This window comes from Protopterus annectens, chromosome 9.part0 (assembly GCF_019279795.1).
Source record: "Protopterus annectens isolate FY-2018-M chromosome 9.part0, PAN1.0, whole genome shotgun sequence".
In the NCBI taxonomy this organism is placed as follows: domain Eukaryota; kingdom Metazoa; phylum Chordata; order Ceratodontiformes; family Protopteridae; genus Protopterus; species Protopterus annectens.
Genome location: NC_056743.1, coordinates 1922077895 through 1922105221, shown reverse-complemented (window position 1 = coordinate 1922105221; position 27327 = coordinate 1922077895). Strand labels below are relative to the sequence as shown.

The following is a 27327-nucleotide window of genomic DNA, read 5'->3' as shown; positions in this document are numbered from 1 at the left end:
CAAAGCCTGTGGGAAATTAAGGGCTGATTAAGGGAAATCTGAAATAGCTGCTAAGATAACCTTAATTGTGGAAGCAGAAGCTCCTTTACTAAAGATGGTAGCTAGAAACTCTCAAACTTTTACTATTTGCATTGAAAAAGGATCCAGACCATTATCACAAGCCTAGATAGAAAATCTCTTCCATTTACTACAGTAGAGATTCTTGGTGGATGGTTTATGGGATGCCAACAAAATGTGTCATACAGGAGATGGGATGTCGTCATGCCTGGCAACTAACGGAATTGGAGAAAACAGTCAGCTTTAGGGTCTGTAGACTGGGGTGCACTAGGCCCTGAGGATGGGACAGAAAAGTCTGGAACTGGGCCCAGAATCTATGTGTGGTGAAGTAGATGAGGGCAAATGAAAGGAAACCATATTTGTTGAGGCCAGTAGGGTGCAATGAGGATTACTTTGCTTCTCAACTGAGCTGCTTTCTTGAGGAAAAGAGGGCTCAAAGGGAATGGGAGAAAGGCATAAAGGAGACCCAGGGGCCAATCGAGGAGAAGACCATCTCTGGGGGACTCGCCTGAGGGGGAATTAGGGTAAAGTAGCTTCTGCACTTATTGTTCAGTGGTGAAGCAAATAGGTTGTAGCACGGCTAGCCCCAGTGAAGAAAGATCTTCTTCGCCACTCTGGAGTTTATAGACATGAGCTTGCATCTGCTCAGTTTGTCAGCAAACACATTTGAGCTCCCCAGGATGTGCGTTGTTGTCAGAAACTGGTTGGAAGTTATGGACCACTGCCACACTCCGAGAGCTTCTCAACACAATGGGCAGGACTTGATTCCCCCTGTTTGTTGATGTACCAGATTACGGACATGTTGTCTGATTGAATAGCTATCGTCCTTTGAGGTAAGGCAGAATGAGATGCTTGCAATGCTAGAAGCACTGTCCAGAGCTCCAGAACATTGATATGCAGATTGGCCCCAGAGTGGGACCAAGTGTTTTGGACTGTCTTCCCCAGATAATGCCCCCCACCCCATCTGGGAAGCATCCGTGGTCTCTATGGCCTTGGGCTGAAGGAGGACAAAGGAATGACCTAGAAGAATGTCCTTGGACTGCATCCACCAGGACAGGTTGTTTTTGCATCAGCTGGATATAAAAACTAGGTGATTCATGAGGGGGTTGGAAAAGACCATTGGTTCACAAGTAACCATTGAAGAAGTCTCATGGGAAACCTTGCCAGTGGGACTAACATGATCCCTGCTGCCATGGAGCCTAATACTTGCAGAATTTGCTGAGCCAGTATTTTGATTGATCGAAGAATAGGGTGAACCTGTGATTGTATTTACTGCAACCTGTGATGGGGAAGCAATGCCACACAAGAAAGAATGTAGAGATAAGCTCCAATGAAGTCCATATACTGAGAAGGCGTTAGTTGAGACTTTGCAAAATTGACCATGATGCCCAACTTTTGAGATAGCTCCAAAATGGAATCCGTTGTTCATAGAAGTAGATGCCTGGTAGAAGCAGTAAGGAGCCAGTCATCTAGGTAAAGAAACAGTCAGAATCCATTCAGCCTGTGCTATGACCATTGCATGCCTTTGGTGAACACCCTGGGGGCTGTGCTGAGACCAAAGGGCCAAACTCTGAATTGCTAAGGACTGTCTCCTAGCCAGAAGCAGAGCAACTTTCTTGAGCATTTGACCATCTTTATGTGGTAATACGCATCTTAAAAATCGATAGAGCACATCCAATCATTTTCCTCTAAGAAAGGAAGTACTGCCTGAACCATGACCATCTGGAATTTGACTATTGGACAAATTTGTTTAGAATGCTGAAATCCAATATTGGTCTCCAGTCCCCTGTTTTCTTTGGCACTAAAAATAATATTGAGTAAAATCTAGATCCTAACTGGTCTGATGAGGCTTCTTGGATGACTCTTTTTTTCTAGCAGCTTTTATAATTCTAATGCTGCTTGATCCCTCTGACTGGGTGGAACACTGGGGAGTTTTGCTCGGGTTCTTGGGTAAAGGGTTAAAGGGATTAAATAACCTCTGGAAATAATCCTTAGCACTCAGGCATTGGTAGTTATGCGTCACCAGGCAGTTGGGTGCAAGGAGAATGTTCCCCCAACTGCCTCAAGAGGCAAGCAATTGGGCCCCCTTTCAGGAGCGCTGGTAGGGTTGACCAGAAAGGGACTCCCTGGAACCTTGAATCTGCAGACCACCCCTGCCTTTAGGATAGCGTCTTCCATTGTAACTCCCCCCTCTGCCCTGAGGGGAGTCTGTACCACATGTGTCCTGGAAAGGCTTCTGGGACTTCTTGAACTACATTTTGCCACTCCTTTGATTCCTGGAGAAGGATCACTGAGGAGTGGAAAATGTATGCCCACAGCAGACAGACTCTTTCCATCCTTTTCACGCCTGGACAGAGTTTTCTTAACTTTGGGCCCAAACAATGAGGATCCATCAAAGGGAGCATTGACAAAGGAAGACTTGAATGGTTCCACAAACTCGCACAGGTGCATCCAAGCATGTTGTCAAATAGCAACACCTGAACCTGCTGACCTGGTCGCCCCTTCGACTGCATGCACAATGAGTTTCATGGACGAGTTCGAAATAGTCTCCAGGGTGGTTAACTGGGAGGCCACCTTTTCTTGGACCTCCTCAGCCACTGTTCCCACCAGGGTATCTAACAGCTCCTTGACCAGATTTCTCTGAAGTCTAGTAAAGTGCACCAAAAGTTCAAGGACCTGATGGAGAAGGTCGATGATTCATAGACCTATTTCCCAAATCTATCCATCCCCCTGGACTCTCAGTTAGGGGGATGTACAGTACTACTTTCCTCAGCTACTTCTTTCTTGGTGGCAGCTGCTACCACCATGGCATCAACTACTAAGCCCTTTTCCCAATGTGGATGGCCTTCAGGAGAGGAAAGTATTTTATCAGGTCTCCAAGGGACTGGTTCTACAGAGTCAGGTGCCTTCCAAGCCCACTGAGCCATCAATTTAATTATGTTGTCAGTGGGTGGGGTCACCCAGGAGGTAGATGGGTGAGCACCAAAGGCCTGCAAGTATATGGATTCCTCAGAGGAAGTGGCTTTGGGATTCCAATCACACCTCTGTTTTAGGATCTTAGAATATCTCCGAAGAAGACATCTTCCAGGGGTGACTGTGGGGATCCCTCCCCCTCATCAAAATCTGTGTCCTTCATGATGGACTCTTTGGGAGAAACAAGGGGTTTCCTCTTACACAATCTCTTCTGAGGTGGCTCTTCACTGGCAGCATCTGAAGAGGACTTGGAAGAGGGTATGCCTTTAGTAGGTGAGTCTTGCAACATTGGAGCTCACTGTCCACGGATAGAGGTTGGTGGCAGAACCAATAAATCTGGGGTCAAAGAAAGAGACTCCAGTAACACAGGAGCCATCTGAGACAAGATTGTGGCCAAGGCTCTTTCCATGGGTTGAAAAGCAGGACCCCCTGAGGAGGGATGAGAGCCGGTGATGGAGACAGACAAACTCAGAACCAGGGCCACACCCTGCCCAGAGAGACCCACTTGACGAAATGGAACCAAGGGTGGGCCTTGTGTCAGTGTAGCCCAAAGAGGCAAGGCCAGCTCCATAGAAAAAAAATTGGAGCTGACTCAAACACCTCAGGCCCGACGGCAAAGACACGGTCCTGGGGACCTGTCGGTCCTGAAGGCACTGAAGGCATCAGAGCAGCTCCCAGCATCAAAGACAAAAGGGCTGTCAGTGCTGAAGTTATTGGAACCTGTGAAGTTGGAGTTGAGTGCTCTAAATCCTGTGAGGAAAATAAGAAGGGGTCAAAAGAAAGAAACCCCCCTGCTCCAGAAGGGAGAAGGGGCTGAGAAGATGAGGGAAGACCCCTGGCTGTCAGGATCTGATCCACAACCTTTCTATATCAACTTCTGAGAGACTTCTGGTGGAGCAAACAGACACTCAAGAAGGAGACTCAGATCTCTCTAGAAAGGGGCTAGGGAGTTGTCCAAAGGAGGGGTCAATGGAGATGGAATAAGTGATCCTGGGCTGAGTAGAAATATTAGTCTTCAGCACTGTCTGCGAGGCTGTAGGAGATACTGGTGCCGACAAGGTAGCAGTGTCTATTGGTGCCGGTGTCGGAACCGTAGGCAAAGTAGAAGTGGTAGAAGTCATATTTTAAGTGGACATCGTGGTTGATGTTAATGGCACCGGTCAGGGTAACGGTGCCAAAGATTCAGTCTGTTCTGAAAGCTTCCGATCCTGCAGATGCATGCTTATGCTTTTTAACAGTCAGTGCCAAGGGAGATATCAGCACCAAATGGAAAGTTTTGGAACCAGAGGCCAGAGAAGACTGGTTGGCCTTGGACTAGGCTTCTTTGAAAGGGGCTTTAAGAAGTCCTTTAAGAATAAGCTTATTCTTTTGTTCTGCCAGGTCTCTGTTACTGAAACCTTGGCAGATTGTACAGTCAGTACTTAAGTGGGGCACACCCAAACAACAATCATGGCCATCCGAGTTTGGCATTTTCCTGCCGCACTCTTTACATTGTTTGAAACCAGTGGTGGAGCTTTTGGATTTATCTGCCATCACCCTAAATAAAAACCAGGAGAGGCAGAAAGAAAAAGAAAAGAGGAGAAGGGAAGTACCAATGATGGTAGTGGAAATTACCAGTGGTAAAGGCAAAGTAACCAACATACTCACACTAAGGGGTAGACCAGAAAATTAAAGCTTATAAAGATTAATAACAGTAACCAAGGTAGAGAAAAAATGACAAAAATATAAAGTTTTACTTGGCTATGAGAGAGGAGTCAGCTGGCAAACCTTTCAGTAAGAACAGCAAGTGAGATCTGAGGTAATGTAGAGAGGGATGTTATGGGTAGACTAGTAGCTTGAGAGATGTTTTTGGCTGACGGGAGATATATAACGGCCAGATCGGTTCTGAGGATCGGAACCGTGCCCACAAATCAAGAACAGATGAAGACTGACAACATCAAAGCATTAGTTTAACAATGGGTCAGTGATTGGCTATGTCTACATGTGTCTGTTGTCTGCCATCCATCAAAAGGCAGCATTGGTGGCAACACAAGTGGTACGAAGGGTATGTAATATGGTCACTGTTTTCTTAACTGGAAATTGTTCTAGTCATGACGGGTCTATATTAGAACATCAAAGTTTCAAAACTTCGAATGTTCTAATATCGAACCCTATTCAGCAAAAGCTGAAAATATCGAAGCAACAGAAAACCAAATGTTTTCCTAGGGAAAGAATTTGGTTGTCTGTTTCTGTTGCTTCGGTATTTTCAGCTCTGTGGTGGAACGTTACGGGTCAGGTTCAGGTAAGTGTGCAATTGAGTGCGGGTTAGGGTAGTTAGGGTGCGGGTTAGGTATGTGTGAGATTGTGTGGACGTGATGGTTAGGGTGGGGTAGGTGAGTTAGGGATAGGGCGCGGGTGAGTGTGGGATAGTGACGGACCTTAGGGTTAGGGTTTGGGTTAAGGTAAGTGGATAGTTAGTGGTGTGTGTATAGTTTAGTGTAGGGTTAGGTGTAAGATTTTAGGTGTATGTTTGTGGATTGCTGTTTGTTTGGTGTGCTTGTGTTGTGTGTATGTGTTTTGGAACAGAGAATTTTTTCCCTAGGAAAAAATTCGCTGTTCTGTATGTTCAATGTTTTCAGCTTTCGCTGAATAGGGTTTGATATTAGACCATTTGAAGTTTTGAAACTTCGATGTTCTAATATAGATCCAGTCATGACAGATCTTGAGAGGTAAAACAGCTCCTGATCTTGCCCAAAGCATGCTTAAGGAAGAACTCAAATAATTCAGTGCTCATAAAAGGAGAATCACCAAGGTATAGGCCTTACTTCTCAAGAAGGCAGCAATTATTTTGCACTAATTGCTAAAGATAGATGCAAAGTATCTTACTTACCTATTTGTCAGATTGAGATACCAGAAAGCAGACTGTATCTTCCTTGTAATCACTTGTGTTTTTCTCCTCTTGCATCTGAAAATTCATTTTTAAAAGTTCACAAACATAAAAAAAACTGAAGCCAAAAGCCTAGCTGTATCCTGGTTCAATCAGTACATCCAATCAGAACATAGTGATGTCATTGGAAAGGGTAAGCCTTAATTGTTAGCTGAATTAATTGTTAGACAATTGTAAGCAATTAAGCAACTGCCAAACTTTTTGGAAGAAAAATTGCTTTACAATTGTTTAGTAGCGTGCAGTTTCCCTCTCCCGACATCTGCTTAAAAACAAAAGTGGAAAAAAAAAACATTGGGGTTTCTGACCTTTCACAGAAAGAATAGCTGCCTTCCACCTCACCCACCAAAACCAAGATATCCTCAATTTAATCTGAATGTCTCAGTCAAGATAATGTGATGGTAGGTGTTTATGCTTCAGTTCCATGTATTTGTGGAACTTTTAAAAAATCATTTTCACAAAAATAAATATATGGCAGTAGATAAAAATAAATGTTTCTCCTAAAGTGGGAGATTTCTTTTCCAAAAAAGACAGCAGGAAATGAGACAGTAAAGAGAGCATTGAAAAACTACAGTTTTCAGAAAAGAAGATGAGAACTGAAGATCTTCTTCTTATTTTGGCTTTTCACGGTTAGGGGTCGCCACAGCGGATCACCTGTTTCCATTTCTTCCTGTCCTCTGCATCTTGCTCTGTCACACCATCCACCTGCATGTCCTCTCTAACCACATCCATAAACCTTATTTTTAGGCCTTCCTCTTTTCCTCTTACCTGGCAGCTTCATCCCTAGCATTCTTTTCCCAATATACCCAGCATCCCTCCTTAGCACATGTCCAAACCAACGCAATCTCGCCTCTCTGACTTTGTCTCCAAACTGTCCAACCTGGGCTGACCCTCTAAAATACTTATTCTTAATTCTGTCTACCCCCGTCACACTCAGTGCAAATCTTAACATCTTTAACTTTGCCACATCCAGCTCTGACTCCTGCCTTTTTGTCACTGCCACTTTCTCTAACCCATATAACATAGCTGGTCTCACTACCCTTTTGTAGACCTTCCCTTTCACTCTTACAGGTACTCGTCTGTCACAAATCACTCCTGACACTCTTCTCCACTCATTCCACTCTGCCTGCATTCTCTTCTTCACCTCTCTTCCACACTTGCCATTACTCTGAACTGTTGATCCCAAGTATTTAAACTCATCCACCTTCGCCAACTCTACTCCCTGCATCCTCACCATTCCTCTATCCTCCCTTTCATTCACACACATATATTCCATCTTAGTCTAGCTGACTTTCATTCCTCTCCTCCCTAGAGCATATCTCCACCTCTCCAGGGTCTCCTCAACCTGTTCCCTACTCTCACTACATATTACAATGTCATCTGCAAACATCATAGTCCACGGGGACTCCTGTCTGATCTCGTCTGTCAACCTGTCCATCACCAGTGCAAATAAGAATGGGCTCAGAATTGATCCTTGATGTAATACCACCTCCACCTTAAACACATCTGTCACTTCTACTGCAGATCTCACCGCTGTCACACTACCCTTGTACATATCCTGTACCACTCTTACATACTTCTCTGCCACTCCCGACTTTCTCATTCAATTTAGCAAATTTTTAGATACTCACGTTCTTTCAGAAGAGGTTTAGCAAACAGGAGGCAAGAAGCCCTGAAGATAAAAATCATTCTGCATGCTCTTTTTGCCACTTGTCAGAGATATGGAAAAGACAAAGTCTGGACTAGCTACAGTCCTGTATATATTTATATATAGCAGTAGATGAAAATAATATATGGCAGTAGATAAAAATAACTGTTACTCCTAAAGTGGGATATTTATTTTCCAAAAAAAGACAGCAGGAAATGAGACAGTAAAGAGGGCAGTGAAAAACTACATTTGCACGACAAAAATCTAAAGGACAGCAACTAGTATAGGTTCATAGCCATAAGGAAGTTGTCAGCCACAACTGACCTAGTTTTATGATTGAGTTACAGAAGAACTTGAAAGGAGAGTTCCAGAAGAAGTGAAGTACTTGGGACATCGCTAAGGTCTTTGTCGTAGTCATGAACAAGTGACTGCAAGAAATGCAGTTGGGAATAGGACAAATATTGAGAAAATGGACTGCTGTATATCTCTAAAAAATTAAAGACATGGTTGTGATGACAGAGGATGGTACCAGGAAGAGGTAAAGTGACAAATGGAATGCTGTTGAGATTAGTGGTCCAGTGGTCCAATTCTCTTCACAGTGTTTGTTTCAGACAGATTAGAAGCTAAAGAGAATTGCATCAACATATTTGCTGATGATATGAAGACAGGTACAGCAGTGGAAGGTTGGGACAGAAGTCTAAGGAAGAATTTTGGAAAAAAATGACTAAATGGACAGAAAAGTGATAGTTGAGGTTCAGGGCAGATAAATGCGAACTACTGCACTTGGTCAACTACAGCCCTGGTGTGACTTATCAGCTGGGGGAGTGGAAATGATGCTAATGGAACAGAAAAAGAACATTGGGGCATTATTTACACACAGACTGGACCACCTAGTGGAGAATGAGAGATCATAGCAGTAGTACACACATGCTGGGGTGTACCTTTAGGCAGATTCCAGAAATAAAACAAATAATGTTCCCATGCTAGTGGGTAATTCACCTATGCTTCCTTGAATGCCAGCTTGGTAAAGCTTAAACCAGCAAAAGCAAATTGTTCTAAACTTCAGGTCACTGAAACCTGTAGACATTTTACTGCAGGGCCAAACCCATCTGTACCCCTCTATGTGTGGGGCTTCTCCCTTTACACTTTCCTTGACTTACATATACTAACTCTATGGCTACATAACCACAGAAAAAAGAAAAGCCTCAGCAAACTTAATGATGTTTAGGGTAGTGCTACTGGGGCATAATCAGCCTACACCTTAATTAATGTTTTAGTTCTGAGGCCATACTGTGCATAACACAGACAATGGAGTGCTAGAAGGAGTACAGAGGAAGTCCACCAGAAAGGTGTGTGTGATGCATTATAGCAATAACCCACGCCTGGGTGTGGGTAATGCTAAATTTACCCAAGGTTGGCGTGGTTTGGTCCCGAGGCCCGGACCAAACAGCCAACCGTGGTAATTTTAGCATTACCCACACCCAGAAGTGGGTTATTGCTATTATACCATGACATTATTTAAGAAAAGAAACTATTACTTTTCTTAAATAATGGCATAGTATAATGCCTGTTTACTGCCCTTCCGCAGATGTCTGGCATCTGCGGCAGTTCTGATGTACTGCGCCTGCGCAGTACATCAGAGTTGAGCAAAAGCAATGGAGAAAGCAAGATCTCCGTTGCTTTTTTATGTTTCGCTATGTTAAATGGGTTTAACATAGCGAGACAGCTTTAAAATAAGCAACGGAGAGTGCGATCTCAGAGATGTCCGTTGCTTATTTTAAAACTGTCTCGCTATGTTAAACTCATTTAACATAGCGAAACTAAAAAGCAACGGAGATCTTGCTTTCTCCATTGCTTTTAACACTGTCTCGCTATGTTAAATGGGTTTAACATGGCGAGACAGCTTTAAAATAAGCAACAGAGATCTCTGTTGCTTATTTTAAAGCTGTCTCGCTATGTTAAACCCATTTAACATAGCGAGACAGTGTTTTAAAAAAACGTGTTATACTAATGGAAAAAAGTCCGGGCGACCGGACCTTTTTCCATTAGTATAACTCGATTTACAACGGGCACGCTGGCCAATCAGCGTGCACGTTTTTTGGCGGTCATGGTATAATACAAATGTTAGTATAAGAAAAGAGATTACAGGAGCTGGACTTCTCCCTAAAGAGCAGAAGAAACAGAGGGACATTATATAAGTAAAAAAGATCACGTCAAGGAAATGCGAAGGTGACATCCTGAACAGCAAGGATAGATGGAGAGGAGGGACAAAGGCAGCACACTCTAGCTTATGACTGTTCCATGGATGTTTAAAAGTACTTTTAATGGGAAAGGGTTGTATACCATGGAATGGACTGGTGGAATGTAGAGAGGCAATCCAGAGAACAGAGGGAAAAGAAGAAAAAATAATGCGAAAGTAAGGATAGAAGAGAATGCTAAATACATTTTAAGAGTAGACTAGGCTGACTTACTGCCTCCTTCTGTCATCAAGCAAATGTAAGGTAACATTTCTGGTCAACTATTAGAACTTTCAGATCAAGACCTTACCCGCCTACTTCTCATATATTCAGGTGTCTAGTTCCTATTACTGCTTATCTTCAAAGTGAAGGAATTTATATTTTCAATTTTTAAACATTTTACACTTAGCAGCTCCTTCAGGTGAACAGTGTAGATCACTGTCCCCCCAAGATGTACCATAGCAAACCCTGCCCAAATACCACCCACACTATAATTTATGCATTCCCCACTGCAGTGTCATGCATACTTAATGAATATTCATTACCTATACAATCATTACACTTAACATTGGTGATATATAGGTTCAGAGGTTCATAGGTAGGTACTAGGCTATCAGCCCAAGGGCCTAAGTAAGCCTAGCCAAAAAGGTTCTCTGGCTTACGCCACACAAGAAAGTTATTTTCCTGTGTCCCTGTCGAGCAGAGCCACAGAAGTGATGCCTGGGGTGTATTTCCTATTTCCCATTCACTTATCAAGATTTTCTTGAAGAGTGCTAATGAGGAACTTTGCTTGACATAAGATGGGTAGCTTATTCCAGAGTATGGGAAGTCTCTGGGAAAGGAATCTATCCCTCCGGCATGTTCTGTTTATTGTGGTGACAAGGTTTAGGTCCCTAGAGCGTGTAGCTCGGAGGAATTGGAATTTCTTTAGTTGTAGCATGTCCAACAGCTCTGGGTTTGACATAGCTTTATATGTTAGGCAGAGATCACCTCGGAGTAGGTGATATGCTATGGAGTAAAGCTGGAGTTTTTTGGACGGTCAGTGTAGGGCATATGTTTGAGGCCATTAATCCTGTTTGTGAGGTACTTCTGTGGCCTTTCCAGCTGCTGCAGATGTCTTGTGAGGTACATTCCAAAAGTGGTGCTGTACTCTATAATGGGTCTTATGAGTGTCGAGTAGAGGGGAACAATGACCTCTTTTTTTCCTGGATGAAAACCCTTTTGTGATGAGGTGTGCCACATAGAAGGATTTTCTGACTACCGTGGCGATGTGATTATCAAAGGAGAGACTACTGTCCACCTGGGTCCCAAGGTCTCTTATCACACATTCGGCATTATGTAGACTGCCGCCTATGTGGTAGTTCATTGGTACAGAGTTTTTACCAAAGGGGATGACAATGCACTTTTTGGCATTGAGCTTGAGGCCATGGCTCTGACACCAGGCATCTGTCTCAGTGAGGCCCTTCTGCAGGATGTCCATATAATTTGGGGAATCAACTATGGCTCCTAGTTCGCAGTCATCTGTGAACTTCATTACCCAAAGGCCTTCTGTGTTAGACTGTACTTCAGAGAAGTAGATACCAAACAGAGGAGGTCCCAGGACTGAACCCTGTGGTACTCCACTTATCACTGGTTTTAAGTCAGATTTGGATTCTGCAACTTTTACAGTGTGGGTTCTGTCAGTAAGCCAGTTGGCAACCCATCTTGTGACCTAGGGATTTATACATAGTTTAGTGAGTTTAGCTATAACTCCAGAATGGGGGATGGTGTTGAAAGCGTTGGCGAGGTCAAGATAGGCTGTGTGAACCACCTTACCCTCGTCTACGGCTTTGGTGACTGCCTCAAAGAAGTCGATCAGGTTCAGGAGGCATGATCTGCCTTTCACAAACCCAAACTGGGTGGGGTCCAGAGTTTGGAAGTTACCAGTGCCTTTGTTTATGAGTTCCATGATGATACGGTCCATGGCCTTGCAGACCAGGCTCGTCAGGCTAATAGGGCGATAGTTCCTGGGATCAGTGGTGGCTCCCCCTTTGTGGAGTGGGATAACTATTGCTGTGCTCCATTTAGTGGGCACAAAGCCTGATGTGAGGCTACGATTGAACATGGTGCTTAGGTGGTGAGCCAGTTTGTTCTGCAGTTCATGAAAAACGCAGCCTGGGATGTTGTCCAGTCCCATGGATGCTGTGTTTCTGACTTTAGAGAGTGCAGCTTTTACCTGTGTGGTTGTGATTACAGGGACTCTGCATTCTTCCTGTATAGATATGGGCCCTTTAGGGGTTGGGAGAGGTAAAGTTAGCACTGAACTTATCTGCCAGGATGTTGGCAATATCAGTTTGCTCTGTAATTTTTGTGCCGTTGTGCTGAAATTCTGAGCAGATCTGGGTAATAGCTATAGAATGCTTTGTGGTTGTCCTTAGAATCAGTGGCGATTTTGCTTTCATAGCTAGCTTTGGAGGATCTTATAAGGGATCTCAACTTCTTACTGAGGCTGACCAGGGAGTTCCTCCACTCATGGGATTTTACTCTCTTTCGCAACAGTTTCTTCCTTCTGTTGTAGAGTTTGTTTATGGCAGGGAATCACCAGATTGGCTTCCTTTTTTTGGACAATAGCATCTTGGTTCTGTTTGGGATAGCATGATCCATGCACTCGTGTAAGTGCTTATAGAGTGCATTTGTGTAAGATTCAGCAGTCGTAACTGTATTGTCCATCTGCATGGGTGTCATGAAGTTTGCCACTTCTGTCTTAAGAAGCATGAAGTTGGCTTTGGAGAAATTTTTTACTGTGGTTTCCTTAATGTGGGGTGGGAGTTGGTTATGGATATCTAGGGTGATTAGCTTATGGTCGGATCTGACCAACGAGGAGTTGACTTCAGGTGTGGAACACCAGTCACTCATGTTGGCAATGACTAGGTCTGGGATATTGTTGCCCCTGGTGGGGGTGTGGATAAGTTGATCCAGGGCATTGGAATTTATGAATTCCAGAAAGCGTTGAGCGAAGGAGTTGGTACATGAGTAGTTTTCCCAGTTAATGGTGGGGTAGTAGAAATCGACCATTATTAGGGTGTTTAGTTGAACCCTAATATTTTCCAGTATATCAAGAAAAGAGGAGTGGGAATCCTGGGGCATGGTGGGGGATCTGTAGCAAGCTACAATTTGGATTGTAGTTTTTCCCAGAGCTAGTTGCACTTGGATAACCTTGGCTGCATTATGCTGAGCAACTAGCCCGGAGGTGTGGATATCCTTAATGAATATGGACACACCTCCACCTTTGGTGTTTTGGTCCAGGTTAGATGGCCAAAACGTGTGGTATGAGTTATAGCCTGGTAATGCAACGATGCTCTCTGTAGCCTTGAACCAGGTCTCAGTCACTGCACAGATATCAATGTTCTCCATTTTAAGGAGTGCCTCGAGGAAGTGCATTTTGAGATTTGGACTTATAGCATTGAGTAGCATTACCCTCAGTTTTTGCTTGCCTGTTCCTGTTAAGGTGGTGAATCTGTCATTTGAACCTTGCCTAAAAAAGGCACTATAGGTGTGGCAAGAGCCTTAGCCAGTATCCGGTATCCCAGGGGCGACAGGTTCAGGCCATCTCTGACAAAGCATCGTGGTCTGTCGACCATGTCATCCCAGGCAGACAGATACTGGATCCCCTTAGAATGACACCAGATGCTTAGCCAATTGTTGAAGTCAATCATTTTCTCCTTGTACTGCAGTATAATTCTGGGTGATGGCAGGATGCTACTCAGGGCTAGGGTCATACCTGCCTAGGCTACAAGATCGGAGAGCTATTCCATGTTTCTTTTCATGTAGTCCAGGGAGGTACGTCTCTGGGCGTTCACACCAACAAACATGGACAATGACAGACTCATATTTGTACTTGTTGTGGAGTGACCTGAGTGTGCGGGGTTATGTGGCAGATCCTGGCACCCGACAGGCAGCTGACAGTAACCTTCTCCTTGTTTAGCCTGGTGAGTGGGACATCAGTGTGCCTGACTACAGAGTCACCTATAATTAGTGTGTTGGGTACATTGTTTTGCCTGATGAGCTGTGGTTGAGTGGCACACTGAGTCTGTGGGCTATGTGTCATTTGGGTTGTGTTGGGGGGGTGAAGGTTGCTTGCATTTCTGCTTTGGACATCTCTGTTGCTTGAGCAGATTATTATTGAGAGCCTCCATGAATGTTTTTGTGCTTCTGTGTGGATTTTGGTGGTGTAGGTTTAGTGGGACTATGTGATCAGTGTGGTGTGGTGCAAATGTTTACCTTCTCCTCTTGACTGTCAAGTTCAGTCTTGGTTGGAGAGAGCTTTATCTCCAGTTTGGCTAGATAAGTGCATCTCTCACAGGTTGTAGTGTTGGGTGGTAGCAGGAGAGGGTTGTCTATGTACATAAGGCAATTGCTACATTGCCCCAAGATGTCCAGATTCATCAGATAGACAGGAGCAAACACTGGGAGGTGACCTTTGGACATAGGTTCATAGGTGTGTACTAGGCTAATGGCCCTGGAGCCTTTACAAGCCTAGCCAAAAAAAAAAATTGCCCAGGCACCGTGCCACCCGATGTTAGTTCACAGTGACCATATCTAGTAGTGCAACTGGAATGATCCTTGGAGAGAAGTTTCTATTACCTATCCACTCGTCAACATTTCTCTTGAAGAGGGCCATCAGAAGACTGGCCAGGAATAAGAGCTTTACAGAAAACACAGAGATAATGAGCACATTCCCTGGAAAATGTTTGTCATCTACTGGTAGACAGACACTAAACCACTGGACTGGAGTGTAAATAAGTGCACGGTTCTTCATTTTGGACACTACATTCCAAAGGCACATACAATCTGTGAGACAACAGATTAAGAGATATACTGGCCAGGAAGGATGTGGTTGTAGTCATCAGAAGACTGACCAGGAATAAGAGCTAGCAAAGTGCTGAATTTAATACTATGGGGAATAGATGTCAATCGAGATAGAGAGGCTATACTTTCCCACTTTTATACATTGGGATGGGGGTTGTCTTAATGGTTAAGGTATGTACCTCACAGACACAAGGTAGGTACAGGGGTTGATTCCCATCCTTTGGTAATTAGCTGGTTGTTGAACAGGCGTGTAATAGTCTGTAGACTGATTGCCTAGAATTCACTTATGGTTCATAGGTAGGTACTAGGCTATCAGTCCAAGGGCCTAAGTACGCCTAGCCAACAAGTTTCCCTGGCTTACGCCACCCAAGAAAGTTAATTTCCTGTGCCCATGTCAAGCAGAGCCACAGAAGTGATTCCCTGGGGTGTATTTCCTATTTCCCATCCACTTATCAAGATTTTTTCTTGAAGAGTGCTAATGAGGAACTTTGCTTGACATAGATAGGTAGCTTGTTCCAGAGTACAGAAAATCTCTGGGACAGAAATCTATCCCTCCAGCATGTCCTGTCTATTGTGGTGACAAGATTTAGGACCCTAGAGCATGTAGCTTGGAGGGATTGGGATTCCTTTAGGTGTAGCATGTCCAGCAGCTCTGGGTTTAACATAGTTTTATATGTTAGGCAGAGATCTCCTTGGAGTAGGCGATATGCTACAGAGTAAAGCTGGAGTTTTTTGAGATGGTCAGTGTAGGGCATCTGTTTGAGGCCAGTAATCCTGTTTGTGAGGTACTTCTGTGGCCTTTCCAGCTGCTGCAGATGTCCTGTGAGGTGCATTCTAAAAGGGGCGTTGTACTCTATAATGGGTCTAAATGAGTGCTGAGTAGAGGGGAACAATGACCTCTTTTTTCCTGGATGAGAACTCTTTTGTGATGAGGTGTGCCACATAGAAGGATTTCCTGACTACTGTGGCGATGTGATTATCAAAGGAGAGACTACTGTCCACATGGGTCCCAAGGTCTCTTATTACACATTCGGCATTATGTAGACTGCTGTTTATCTAGTAGTTCATGGGTTCAGAGGTTTTACCAAAGGGGATGACAATGCACTTTTTGGCATTGAGCTTGAGGCCATGGCTCTGACAACAGGCATCTGTCTCAGTGAGGCCCTTCTGTAGGATGCCTGAATAAAAAACTATTTTCCTCTAGACAAGTGAGAAAAGTGAGTACAAAAGATGTTTTTCTCTAAGCGAGTGAGGAAAGTAAGTACAAAAACTGTTTTCCTCTAGGTAATGAGGAAGGTTGAGTGCTGTAGTAATTTGTAGGTTATTTAGTGCTTACAACAAGTTCTGAACAAGTGCTGAGCATGAATAAGCAAATTCAAGTGCTAAAACTAAGAATCTGTATCTGGACTAGACTAGTTACAGGAAAGAAACAAGCGTCTTTTGACCACAGCTAACTAAAATACTAAAAATGCTGATAAAAACAACAAAAATGGCAACAAGACTTGCAAGACATTATGAGGCTACCAGGTGAAATAGCCAAAATCTGTCTTTAATACATATGCCTAGAACTGCAAGTGAAAAAGAAAAGAAAAACCAAACACTATACTTCATCCTTATAACTGCAAAAGGGATAATGAAACAATAATTTCACTGGCTGCAGCACAGATAACAATTCTGAGAAGGCTACCTCCACCCTCTGCCCTGGCCTAACTCTTCTGTACTTTTAGGTCTAGTTCCTACCACCTCCATTGTCTAGCCTAACACGTGACTGATCACGCCACAATGTTCATCAATCCTTGTCTCACCCGTGGTATACAAGGATAAAGCCCTGACTATGGTCCTGGTGGCCAGAGGTTGATTAGTGGCCTGGGCATTCAACAGTACAGGCAGTGAAGATGGGCAGACCTATCCTGAAATAAAGGAGCATGTTGGGAATTTCTCTAGTGATCTCTGATACAGGATGGAGCTCAGAGAGAGAGAAACAAAAGTTATGTACTTACCATAACAATAGATCCATGTTGTCTGATTTTGCCCAGTTCAACCATGAGTTGTCGGATCTGATCAGATCTGACCTCTGCACTGACTCTGAAGCTTCTTGATTCCAGGGTTCTGACTCCTCCCTTACCCATAATTCCCTACACTCCACCTTAGTACCCCAGATCTAAGTTTGCCCCAGTAAAATAATATAAAGCAATTGTGTTTGAGACTAAACTTAATATGCGGATAAAAGGGTAGGTCTGGAAGACATTTAGTTAGGACTGCTCACAGACAAGGTGTGCCAGAAAAACTACCCAGTCACCAGCCCATGTATGTCAGCTTGGAAGGGGGCAGGAGGGAGGGAGGTTGAACCTGACAAAAAACAGACAACATAGATCTATCGTTATAGTAAGTACATAACTTTCATAACCAATGTTGTCTATTTTCTTCCATTTCAACCATGGGACATGTTACACCTGGGTGGTATCAAGGAAGGATGTTCCTGCGAATGGTGAAACCAAAGGAAGAGCATGATCTGGAGGGTACATCCAGTTTGTAGTGAGATACAAATGTGTGACCTGTTGACCAAGTTGCTGCAGCACAATCATCATCAACAAGCATTCTACTAGAAAATGCTGTTGATGTGGCTATTGCCCTTGTGGAATAAGCTTTAAGTTTAGATTGTAGAGGCAAACCCTTTTTATTGTACATGAACGAAATGCAGTCTGATAACCATCTGGAAAGAGTAACCTTAGCAACTGCTTTGCCTAATTTAGGCTTTAAGACAGCAACAAACAATCAACCAGACTTTCTGAACTGCTTGGTTCTATGAAGACAGACCCCCAAGTTGATGATGAACATCCAGCATATGTAAAACATATTCAAGTTTGTTTGAGAATTTGGGAAAATAAGACTGGATTGATTTATTGACTGATTTAGATTATTCCAGGATGCCACCTTAGGGAGGGAAGGTGTGTTAGTTCTAAAGGAAACTCTGTCTTTATGAAATACCAAATAGGGAGGCTTGCATCTCAGAATCCCACCTGGCTTTCATAACAGGTACCAGAAAAATTGTCTTCCAAGAGAGAAACTTCAAATCAACTCATACTACTGGTTCAAAGGCTGGTTGAGTCAATGCCTGTAGCATGATAGTAATATCCATGGAGGTACTGGATTTGTGACAGATGGTCATAGGAGAAAAACTCCCTTCAAAAAAGCCTTAGAGGCTCTTAAGGAAGCTATAGAGTTGTAATTCTGTCCTATGTGAAAACTTGGGATAGCGGCCACTTGCATTTTGACAGTGGAATATCTAGAGCCGCTGTAGAAAAGTTCAGGCAAAAATTCTAAAATAGAAGAAATAGATGCAGAAAAAGGATATAAAACTTCGGACACAGCCGAAATGGAAAAGCTCTTCCTTTGCTATGGTAAGTCTTCTTAGTGGACTGTTTTTGAGAAGCTGATATGATCTGAATAACTGAAGTTGGGAGCCTGACATCTCTGGCTAAGGTTAGAACTGGAGGAACCAAGCGGCTAACTTCATGGATATCTGGTCCAGAGGAGTCAGTCCGGATAGATGTGTTAACAGGTTTGAATAATGATCCAGCATCCATGGTTGGATGTAGTAGTAGGGGTCACAGGAAGGGAAACCATGTTTGTTAGGGCCAAAAGGGAGAAATAAGGATCACTTTGGTCTTGCACATTCTGTCTTTCTTTCTGTAAGAATTTATTCATTAAAGGCAATGGTGGAAAGGCATAGAGGAGACCTGTAAGCCAATTGTGCACAAGAGCATTCCCCTGTGACTGTCCTTGTGGCGGGATCAGGGCAAAGTAACTGCTGCAGTTCTGGTAGAATACAAAGAGATTGCAGCAAGGTTGGCCCCAGTGGAAAAAATCATGACTGTCAATGTTGGGTTGAGGGACTACTCATGAGGCATTAAGATAGTTCTGCTCAATTTGTCTGCTAGTACAGTGGACATTCCCAGTACATGAAAAGTGATGAGAAGACATTGCTCATTGCCAAACCCTCTTGGCCTCTCGACATAGGGGATAGGAATGTGTTTCTCCCATTGTTTTTGTTCCAGACTATGAACATGCTGCCTGAATGTACATAAATCCCCCTGGAATGCCTGCAAAGTTAAGAGGACTGCCCTCATCCCCAAGATATTGTTGTGAAGATTGACCTCTGTGTGTGTGACAAAGTACCTTGGACCATCTTCCCTTCAAAATCCACCAACCCCAACCCTAGAAGGGACGCGTCTGTGGTTACTACAGCCACAGGCGGATCCATCTGGAATGACTGTCCTTCTGTCACCAAAGGAGATTTTTATCCTCTAGATATGTTGTCTGTAAACTCAAGTAAAAAAATTTTTGTATGTAGTGGGTGAATATTTTTGGACCTTTGCACCACTACAGTCTACTGAAGCACTCTCATGTAAAATCTGGTTAGTGGAAAAATGAGGATGGTAGAAGCCATTAAACCTAAGCAGTAAAGAATTAGTCTTGCTGGAGGCGAAGGGTGATGTAGTACTTGGGTGATTGTGAGATGCAGAAGAGGGCTCTGGAGTGGAAAAGTCTGGTGATCTGTGAACTTGAATCCAGGTGGCATCTGATAAATTCTATCTGTTGAGTTGGGGTAAGATGACGTTTGGTTAGGTTGACTGTGGATCCCTAGATCTTGCATCAGACAGAGCAGAAGGTCCAGATGGTGTGATAACAGGGCATTGAAGGTAGTGGTTAGGAACTAATCATTGAGATACAGGAAAACATGGATCCCTAGCAGGCAAAGACATGCTGCTACCACTGCCATTATCTTGGTAAACACCTTGGGGGCTGTGATTAGACAGAAAGACAGTACTCTGAACTGATAATGATTGGCCCTCAGCAGAAATACAGGAATTTCTTTGAACACTTTTCTACCTTTACATGATAGTATGCATTCTGGAATTCTATGGAGCACATCCAATTGTCCTTCCTCAGAAGATGCAAAATGGACAGAATTGTGACCATCCAGAATTTTGTCTGTTTCACAAATTTTATTTATTTTATTTTACATTTGTTGACCGGGTTTGTCCGACTGAGCTTAATAGCCCTTTTTCAGCGGAGGCCCGAAGAGCAAAGCTCCAACATAGTTTAACAGACTAACATCCAGAGTAGCAATTAATAAACAAGACACACCATCATTAGCAGACCGGAGTTCCACTGTGGCGACCCCTAACCGGGAAACGCCGAAAGACACATAATATATACAATACAAAAAAGCATAAAATCATATACAATTTTAAAAATGTTATCATACAGAGGCATATTAAATCCTAGCTGCAGTAAGTAGAGGTGAGAAGTGGAAATAGTAGATAGGAGGGAAAGGAGAAAGAGCAACGGGAGAAATAGAAAGGGTTAGAGAAAGGTTTATGGGGATGATTACATTGACAGATCCATTTAGTTTGCAAGTACTGTTTAGTAGCAGTTTTGAATTGTTTTAGTTGCTGAAGTGACCTGATTTTGAGTGGTAGGTCTATTCCAAGCCTTGGCTGGATTGAAACTGTGGAGATTATGATCTATTTTAGTATTAGGTTTATGGATTTGCAGAAGGCCTTGGCTGGAACTACGGAGGGATCTTGTTGGGGTGTAGTAGGAGATTAGAGATGAGACAGGCAGTAAGAGAGTTTGTAGAGAATAGAGTGAATGATCTGAGACTGAGTAAATAGTAGTAAGTTAGGTAATTCTAGCCAATTTAATTCTTTCAATGAGAGACAGTGGTGGGAACTGTATGTATTCTGTGCAGCAAATCTAGCTATCTTGTTGTAAGTTGTTTCTAGTTTGACTAACAGTCCAGTGTTGAGGTTAGTTAGAATCTGAGAACTATAGAGTAAAGTGGGTAAAAGGTAAGAATTAGGAAGGATTAACTTGGCTTTTTTGTTAAGAAATTTCTTGTTACGGTACAGAAGTCCTAGCTTCTGATGTGTTTTCCTAATGCAGTTATTGATATGTAAATCAGACTTTAAGTGGTCATCTATAGTAACACATAGGAGTTTTGTGCTGGTGTCTACCTGTATTGGGATGTTGTTTAGAGACAATATTCAGAAGGAAGATTTGATGTAGTGAAGGTTTTTTGGGAGAAAGAGTAATGGTTTAGTTTTTTTTTTTTTGGGTTGAGAATAAGTTGGTTATCAGATAGCCAGTTTTGTACAGAGTTAAAGGAGGTCTGTGTAACTGAGATGAGTTCGGCTGGAGAGTCAGCTATAGTGATAACTGTAGAGTCATCTGCATATTGTACGAGGGATGACTCAGGACAGGAACAGGAGAGAAGATTGATAAAGATATTGAAAATTAGTGGGCCAATGGATGGAGCATTGTGGAACACCCGTTTTAACAGAGAGAAAGGTAGAGTGAGCTGGAGAGCCATTTTACTGACTGGTAGCGATCAGAGAGGTAACTTGTCAAACCATGAGACAGTAGCAGGTGAGAAATTTAGGTTAGTGAGTTTGTGCAGAAGAAGAGGATGAGAGGCTGTGTCAAAGGCTTTAGAGAGGTCTAAGAAAACACAGGAAATAAGTTTATTATTGTCACTGGTAAGTGAGACAGAATTAAGGAAGGACAGAAGAGCTGTAGTGGTGCTGTGCTTGGGACAAAAGCCATGTTGAGTGGGTGTGACTAGATTTTCTTGAAGTAGGTATTGCATTATTTGCTTAGGTATGCATTTTTCTAGAATTTTGGAGGGAGGAGAGAGTATAGCAATGGGTCTCAAATTGGACATTTCAGTGGAGTTACCTCCTTTATGTATAGGAAGGGTGTAGAACTGTTTCCAAATACTAGGAACAGTAGACTCAGTTACAGAGTTTATTATTATTATGTAGACTGGAAGAGCAAGGGGATCAGCAGCAATCTGTAGGAAAGAAGAGGGGATATTGTCTACTGATGTGGAGCATGGTTTTAAGTTGGATAGTAGAGATTTGATAAAGTTGGTAGAAACAGATTTTAAGGAGAAATTATTTGTAGAGGTACATTTTGGAGCAGAGTCTGAGCCGTTCAAATTATTTTTATGAATAGCTAGGTTGGGGATAGGGTTGAGTAGTTTGGATATTGAGTCAATAAAATAAGAGTTGAAGATGGCAGCAATTTCTTCATGTGTTTTGTCAGGGCATGGATTTGTACAGCTTGGGGAACGTGGGTGTAATATTTGGTTTACTGAGTTCCAGAACTTTTTAGGATTAGATTTAAAGGTTGATGGCTTGGTTTAAATGACTTAAGTCTAAAATAGGTCTGCCATCTTTTGTTTTCTTGGGTACTAAAAAGAATCTCAAGTACACTTTGGACTCTAACTGGCCTTTGGGGACCCATTGGATGACTCTTTTTCTTAACAGCTTGGACACTTCTACTGCTGCGAGTTCCCATTGATTGGGTGGAACATCAGGAACTTTCTTCTTCTTTACTGGAGGAAGTGATAACGGAATTGAGTAGCCTGTGGAAATTATAGTTAGCACCTAAGAATCTGTTGCTATGTTTTGCCAGGCTTGTGTGTGCAGAGATAAGTGCTCCCTGACTGACTCCAGAGTGCAGCAACTGAGCAACCCTTCAGGGACACTGAAAGGGCTTATCAGTAAAGGGATCATGAAAGCCCTAGCTGTGCGCTACACTTCTGCTTCTAGGGTGATATCCATTGTAGTTGGCTCCTCCCCACCACAAGATCTATCCCCAGGGCTGTTATGATAAGAACTCTGTGATGCAACCACATTTTCTTCCTGGCCCTTTGATTCCTGGAAAAGGTTCTATGAGAGGTAGAAAAACAGATTAACACTGCAGACAGAGTCTTATCATCTTGGTGACTCCTGGTTAGACTGTCTTTTACTTTTGGAGCCATGAAAGGGGGCATTGATGAAGGATGTTTTAAGTTTTCTGCAAAATCACAGAGATGCATCCAAGCATGCTGACCCATGGTGATGCTGGTAACTGCTGCTCTAGTTATGCCATCAGCTGCAGTCACATGGCTATGATGGAAGGGTAGACTGAAAGGTAGAAGGCTAGGAGGCCATGGTCTTCTGAATGTCTCCATGCAGGTTACACAAGAAAGTCTTGGAAAGCTCTTTGGTCAGGTCTCTCTGAAATCTCATGACATGGGCTAAATAATAAAGCATTCTAAGTGAGAAAGTTGTTGAAGAATACACCCATTTCCCAAACCAGTCCATAACCCTAGAGAGTATAATATTGTTCCTGTGGTTAAGGGTATGGACTGAGGAACTTTCCTTTGACAGTTCCTTTTCAGTGGCTGTTGCTACCACCATCGCATCCACCAGTGGGCCTTTGCTCCAGTGCTTTCTTACATTTGGTGCTGACAATATCCTGTCAGTTTTTTTAGGGATGAGTTCCACCATGTCGGGGTCCTTCCATGCCCGCTGATCCATAAGATCAATGAGGGGGCCAACAGTTGGCACCACCCAGGACGATGATGAGCTGGTACAAATGGCTACCAGAAACACAGACTCATCTGGTGAAGGATTATCAGTGGACCATCCCCCTCTTTGCATCATCAGTTCAAGGATTTCACCAAAGGTGACATCTTCTGAGGGGGCTCTAGGGGAGTCTTTGCCTTCATCCAAGTCTCTGTCTTCAGTGAAAGACTCTGGAAAATAGTCTGTGTGCTTCCACTTGCATGTCTGTTTCTTATGAACTGGTTCTGGTGGATGATCCAAAGGTTCTGAATCAGGCTGGGAGTTAATGTACCATGCAGCCTGAGAAGCCTGTGGTACTAACTGTCCCTGTCTGACATAGTGATGGGAAGTAGAAGCTGAATCATGATGGGGTTCGGATGGAATTGAACTAGATGGAAGCACCTCTTCCCTTAGCATCAACAGGACAGGACCCTTTCAAAAGCCTTGAAGGCTGAAGTCGATATCAGCTTTGCAGCTTACTCCTATCCTCAGACTGAACAGATGTCTTGGAACTGATGGGTCTTAACCCCGGAACTGATCTCAGAGCCAAGCTATCGAGTGCTGAGAACCCAAGGCTAAGGGAGAGTTACAACAACTTCTCTGTCAACCCATCCCCTTGAGCCCCAGCCCTGAAGCTTCAGCTCTGAGTTTTTTCTAGATCCAAACAAATCAGAGTTGAAAGAAGAAGGGTTGCTGTCGGAGTCAAAGTAACTTGGACTGTCAGCTCCAGCAAAGGCACTCTGTTATCTCCTCTCCAGACACATTCTATCTTTACTCATCTGACTAGTCAATCCACCACCATCTCACATATTCACCAATGAAACTACATCTGGAAATTACTGCAGATGATTAAGTCTACAAGTTCTAAAATGAGCTGATGCCTTTGGTCCCTTGTTTTGATTTCCCGAGCTACTATTTTTCTACTATGTGGCTCTGAACAAGTCTCTTAATCAGAAAGTGCCCTCAGGGGCTGCCATTATACTAATGAAGAGGATCCTTTCCTCTTTAAGTCCTACACTGTGTATGCAGTGTTCCACAGTGGGACAAGCACTTCATTGTGTGCACCCTCAACTTCTATGACTGTACATGCCTGGACACATGAAGGAACAAGGTCTACTTTTAAACACCCAACCTTTGCTAGGAGACCCCTTTCCCTGACAATTCTCCCAAAAAATAAAGGTGGCTGCCAGTCTGTTAGCTTTGCTTCCTGTCTGGCTCATACAATTCCCGGAACTTATTACCAAACTCAGGTTAACAGCAGTATAACAAGACATCCAGCTCTCTACCATTATATAGCCTTTATTATGCTAATATCTGTGGTTCAAAACTCATTAGTGGTCCTGAATGGGAAGACTTTGTTAAGAAAGAGCAATATATTGGTTTCAGCACTTAAGTATTGCACATATAAAATGAAAAAATAGTATCTAATTTGACACTTTGTTCAAAATGACTCTAGGAAACACAAATACAAAAAAGACCTGAGAAAATGGGGGGATTTTCAAGTTTGCTTAGGAAAATACAGAATAATTTTTAACGAAGCCCAGCTATGAAAGTTTCTGTCTACTCAAAATTCTGATGCAGTTCCATGTTTCGATATAAGTTTGTGTAACATATGTATGTTTTAAGTTATCAACATTGTATTTACCTTTATGGCAGGAATAGCTATGATGTAACGTTTACATACATTAAAATATTACAAAAGTTGTCACAATGTCAGTGATATTTGAACATCTGTCTCCGGGCACGTCTTTCTCTTGTACTCATACATTTACTGACTCCTCTTTCATTTATGTCTAACTTTAAGTGCCCTCAAACTTACTGTGCACTCATCACATTATGCTAACTTCCCCTAAACTGCTTCCTGTCTAGTGAAAGTGGACTTCCGACAAGAAGCCCTGTAGGCTGCCAAATGTTTTATGTTACACAAATTTACTATGAAGCATGCCCTTATAAGTACTACAGACATTGTTTACTCACTCTTTGCTCAGTCCTAACATTACTATAACTTAATTCCTGCCATCTTGGATGGAAAATATTCTGTGGTCATTCATGAGTTACTATTTCACCAAAGTCTCTTCCCCATTCTTATGCCATAGCTACAGAACTGCATCTGCACATAACTAACATTATCAAAACTCCAGAAGGCATCACAAACTATCTACAAGACAATACTTGACATACCTCTCAACTGTCCAGATTTTTGCAGAATTGGTAGCAGAATATAAAGCCAGACAGACCACCAGGCTGGGTTGCATAGGAACACACTTTCATAAAACCACATAAAAAAATCACTAGATTTATATGTGGTTTTATTAAAGTGTGTTCCTATGCAACTCAGCCTGGTGATCTGTCTGCCTTTTTATTCTGTTACTAGTTTTGAACTTTTTGGCAGCGACCTTTGGTGAAGGATTCTTGTTTTTGCTTCTTTGTTCGATTTTTGCACAATGTCCAGACTTTTGCCTCTTGTTTTTTGGTTTGTTTCTGATAAAAAATAGTGATTTTCTGGCAAATCACTGAGGACCGAAGTTACTAAATGACATACATTTCAGTTTCAAACTTCATAGCCTTCAGAAAATGCATAAACACAAATCCTGTTATTCTAGCAACTATCTAGGTTTACAGGAGCAATATTTAAAGTCTGTCCCTATTTTTGGGCCTTTGCCCCACCATTATTTTAGGCTTTGTCCAAATTTATTTTGCTAAGAGCTTCAGAGGTATGTTAATCAGTGTAGCACAAATTCACATAATCAAAGGAGTGCTACAGTACGTACAGAATTCTGAGTAGCATTATGAAAGCAGGATTAATGGAACTGAAATGTACTACTCTGATGCTCAGTCTAGTTATCACAGCACTATTTCTATCTTCTTTCCATTTCTCTTCTCCTCTCAGAAAATTACTGAAGGTTGACCCACTTTAGAAACTAATGTAAATATATACATTACACTCTGTTTACTCTAATGCACATATACATTTTTTTTCTCCATAAGTAATTTGGACTACTCTGTTATTGCTTACATTTCTGCCTTTTTGTCAGTGAAATGTGTTGTATTTCACTCTGGCTACCCAGAAATCGGTCAATATTTATTAGTGCACTACCATGGAAAATGTATATCACCAAGTCACATTCATGAATTTTCTGGAAATCTCATATTTTAACAGTATAAGGAAGGTATAAATAAAAGAACAGCATTATTTCTTGTAAGCATTTGTAACTGTTAATCAACACATTCTAGAGCCAGTAAACTTTGGGACACTTCTCCATGATTTGTTCCCAAAGACCTGTCAAGGGGAGTACAACAGTTCCCAGTGAGGCACCATTATTTGCTAAGTTTCTATGACTTTTAATATCAAGAATACAGAGTGCATTTATCCTATTAAATCTTTTGAAATCAAGTGTAACACTAACATAACATTTTTAGTTTTAATACATCATTTCTTAAACAAAGAGAGAGAGAGAGAGAGAAAACAATTACTATGGTGCTTACCATGCAGCAGGGTCATACTCTGCCCATATTCGTACATACTCATCTAGGTGATGGGGTCCAAGGATAGAAGAGTCCCGCGTTAGATACTCAAAGTTATCCATGATGACAGCAACAAAGAGATTCAACATCTGCAGGAAAAAATGATCATACATAAAGTACATTGCTTTATATTTTTACTTACGCAGAAAGAATGCATCACAGTACCACATCCACTAAGGGCAATCACAAGGCCTTCTTCGCATACGTCTGCAATCTCAAATGTAACTCCGAAATCTGCTCTGAATTGGTGGTCAAAAATACCACATACACAAACACTATAGATACAGCCAACCTGTTGGCAGACAAGTTCAGTGAAAACTTGACCCCCCCCTGCCCCCCCATCAGTAAACCAGGACATCCCCAGCACCTGCCTCCCCCCCATCAGCAGGGAGCAGGTTATTAATGCCCTCCCAAAGGCAAAAAATACAGCCTCCATGGGACCCGACAACATCCCTGGCTGTATCCTACATGAACTTAGGCAAGAGCTCTCAGCACCACTAGGCACGTTATTCAACCAAAGCCTGTGCACCGGCTTCATCCCAGCAGAATGGAGGACAGCCACTGTAATCCATCTGCACAAAGGTGGAGCGTCCACCGACCCAGGCAATTATAGGCCCATCAGCCTAACTAGCCTGATCTGCAAGGCCATGGAACCCATTATCATGGACCTTATAAACAAGGACATTGGCAACCTCCAAACACTTGATCCCAACA

At 42.7% G+C, this 27327-nt stretch overlaps 1 protein-coding gene across 1 annotated transcript in view; it reads right to left on the bottom strand.

Moving 5' to 3' along the window:
- The window catches only part of LOC122810832 (voltage-dependent P/Q-type calcium channel subunit alpha-1A-like), a 553058-nt gene extending 526323 nt beyond the window's left edge, over positions 1–26735 (bottom strand). Inside the window, exon 1 of the mRNA XM_044082386.1 lies at positions 26575–26735. Within this exon, the coding sequence (XP_043938321.1) occupies positions 26575–26735 (161 nt within the window). The remainder of the gene's footprint in view (positions 1–26574) is intronic.
- Between the last annotated feature and the right edge of the window lie 592 nt (positions 26736–27327).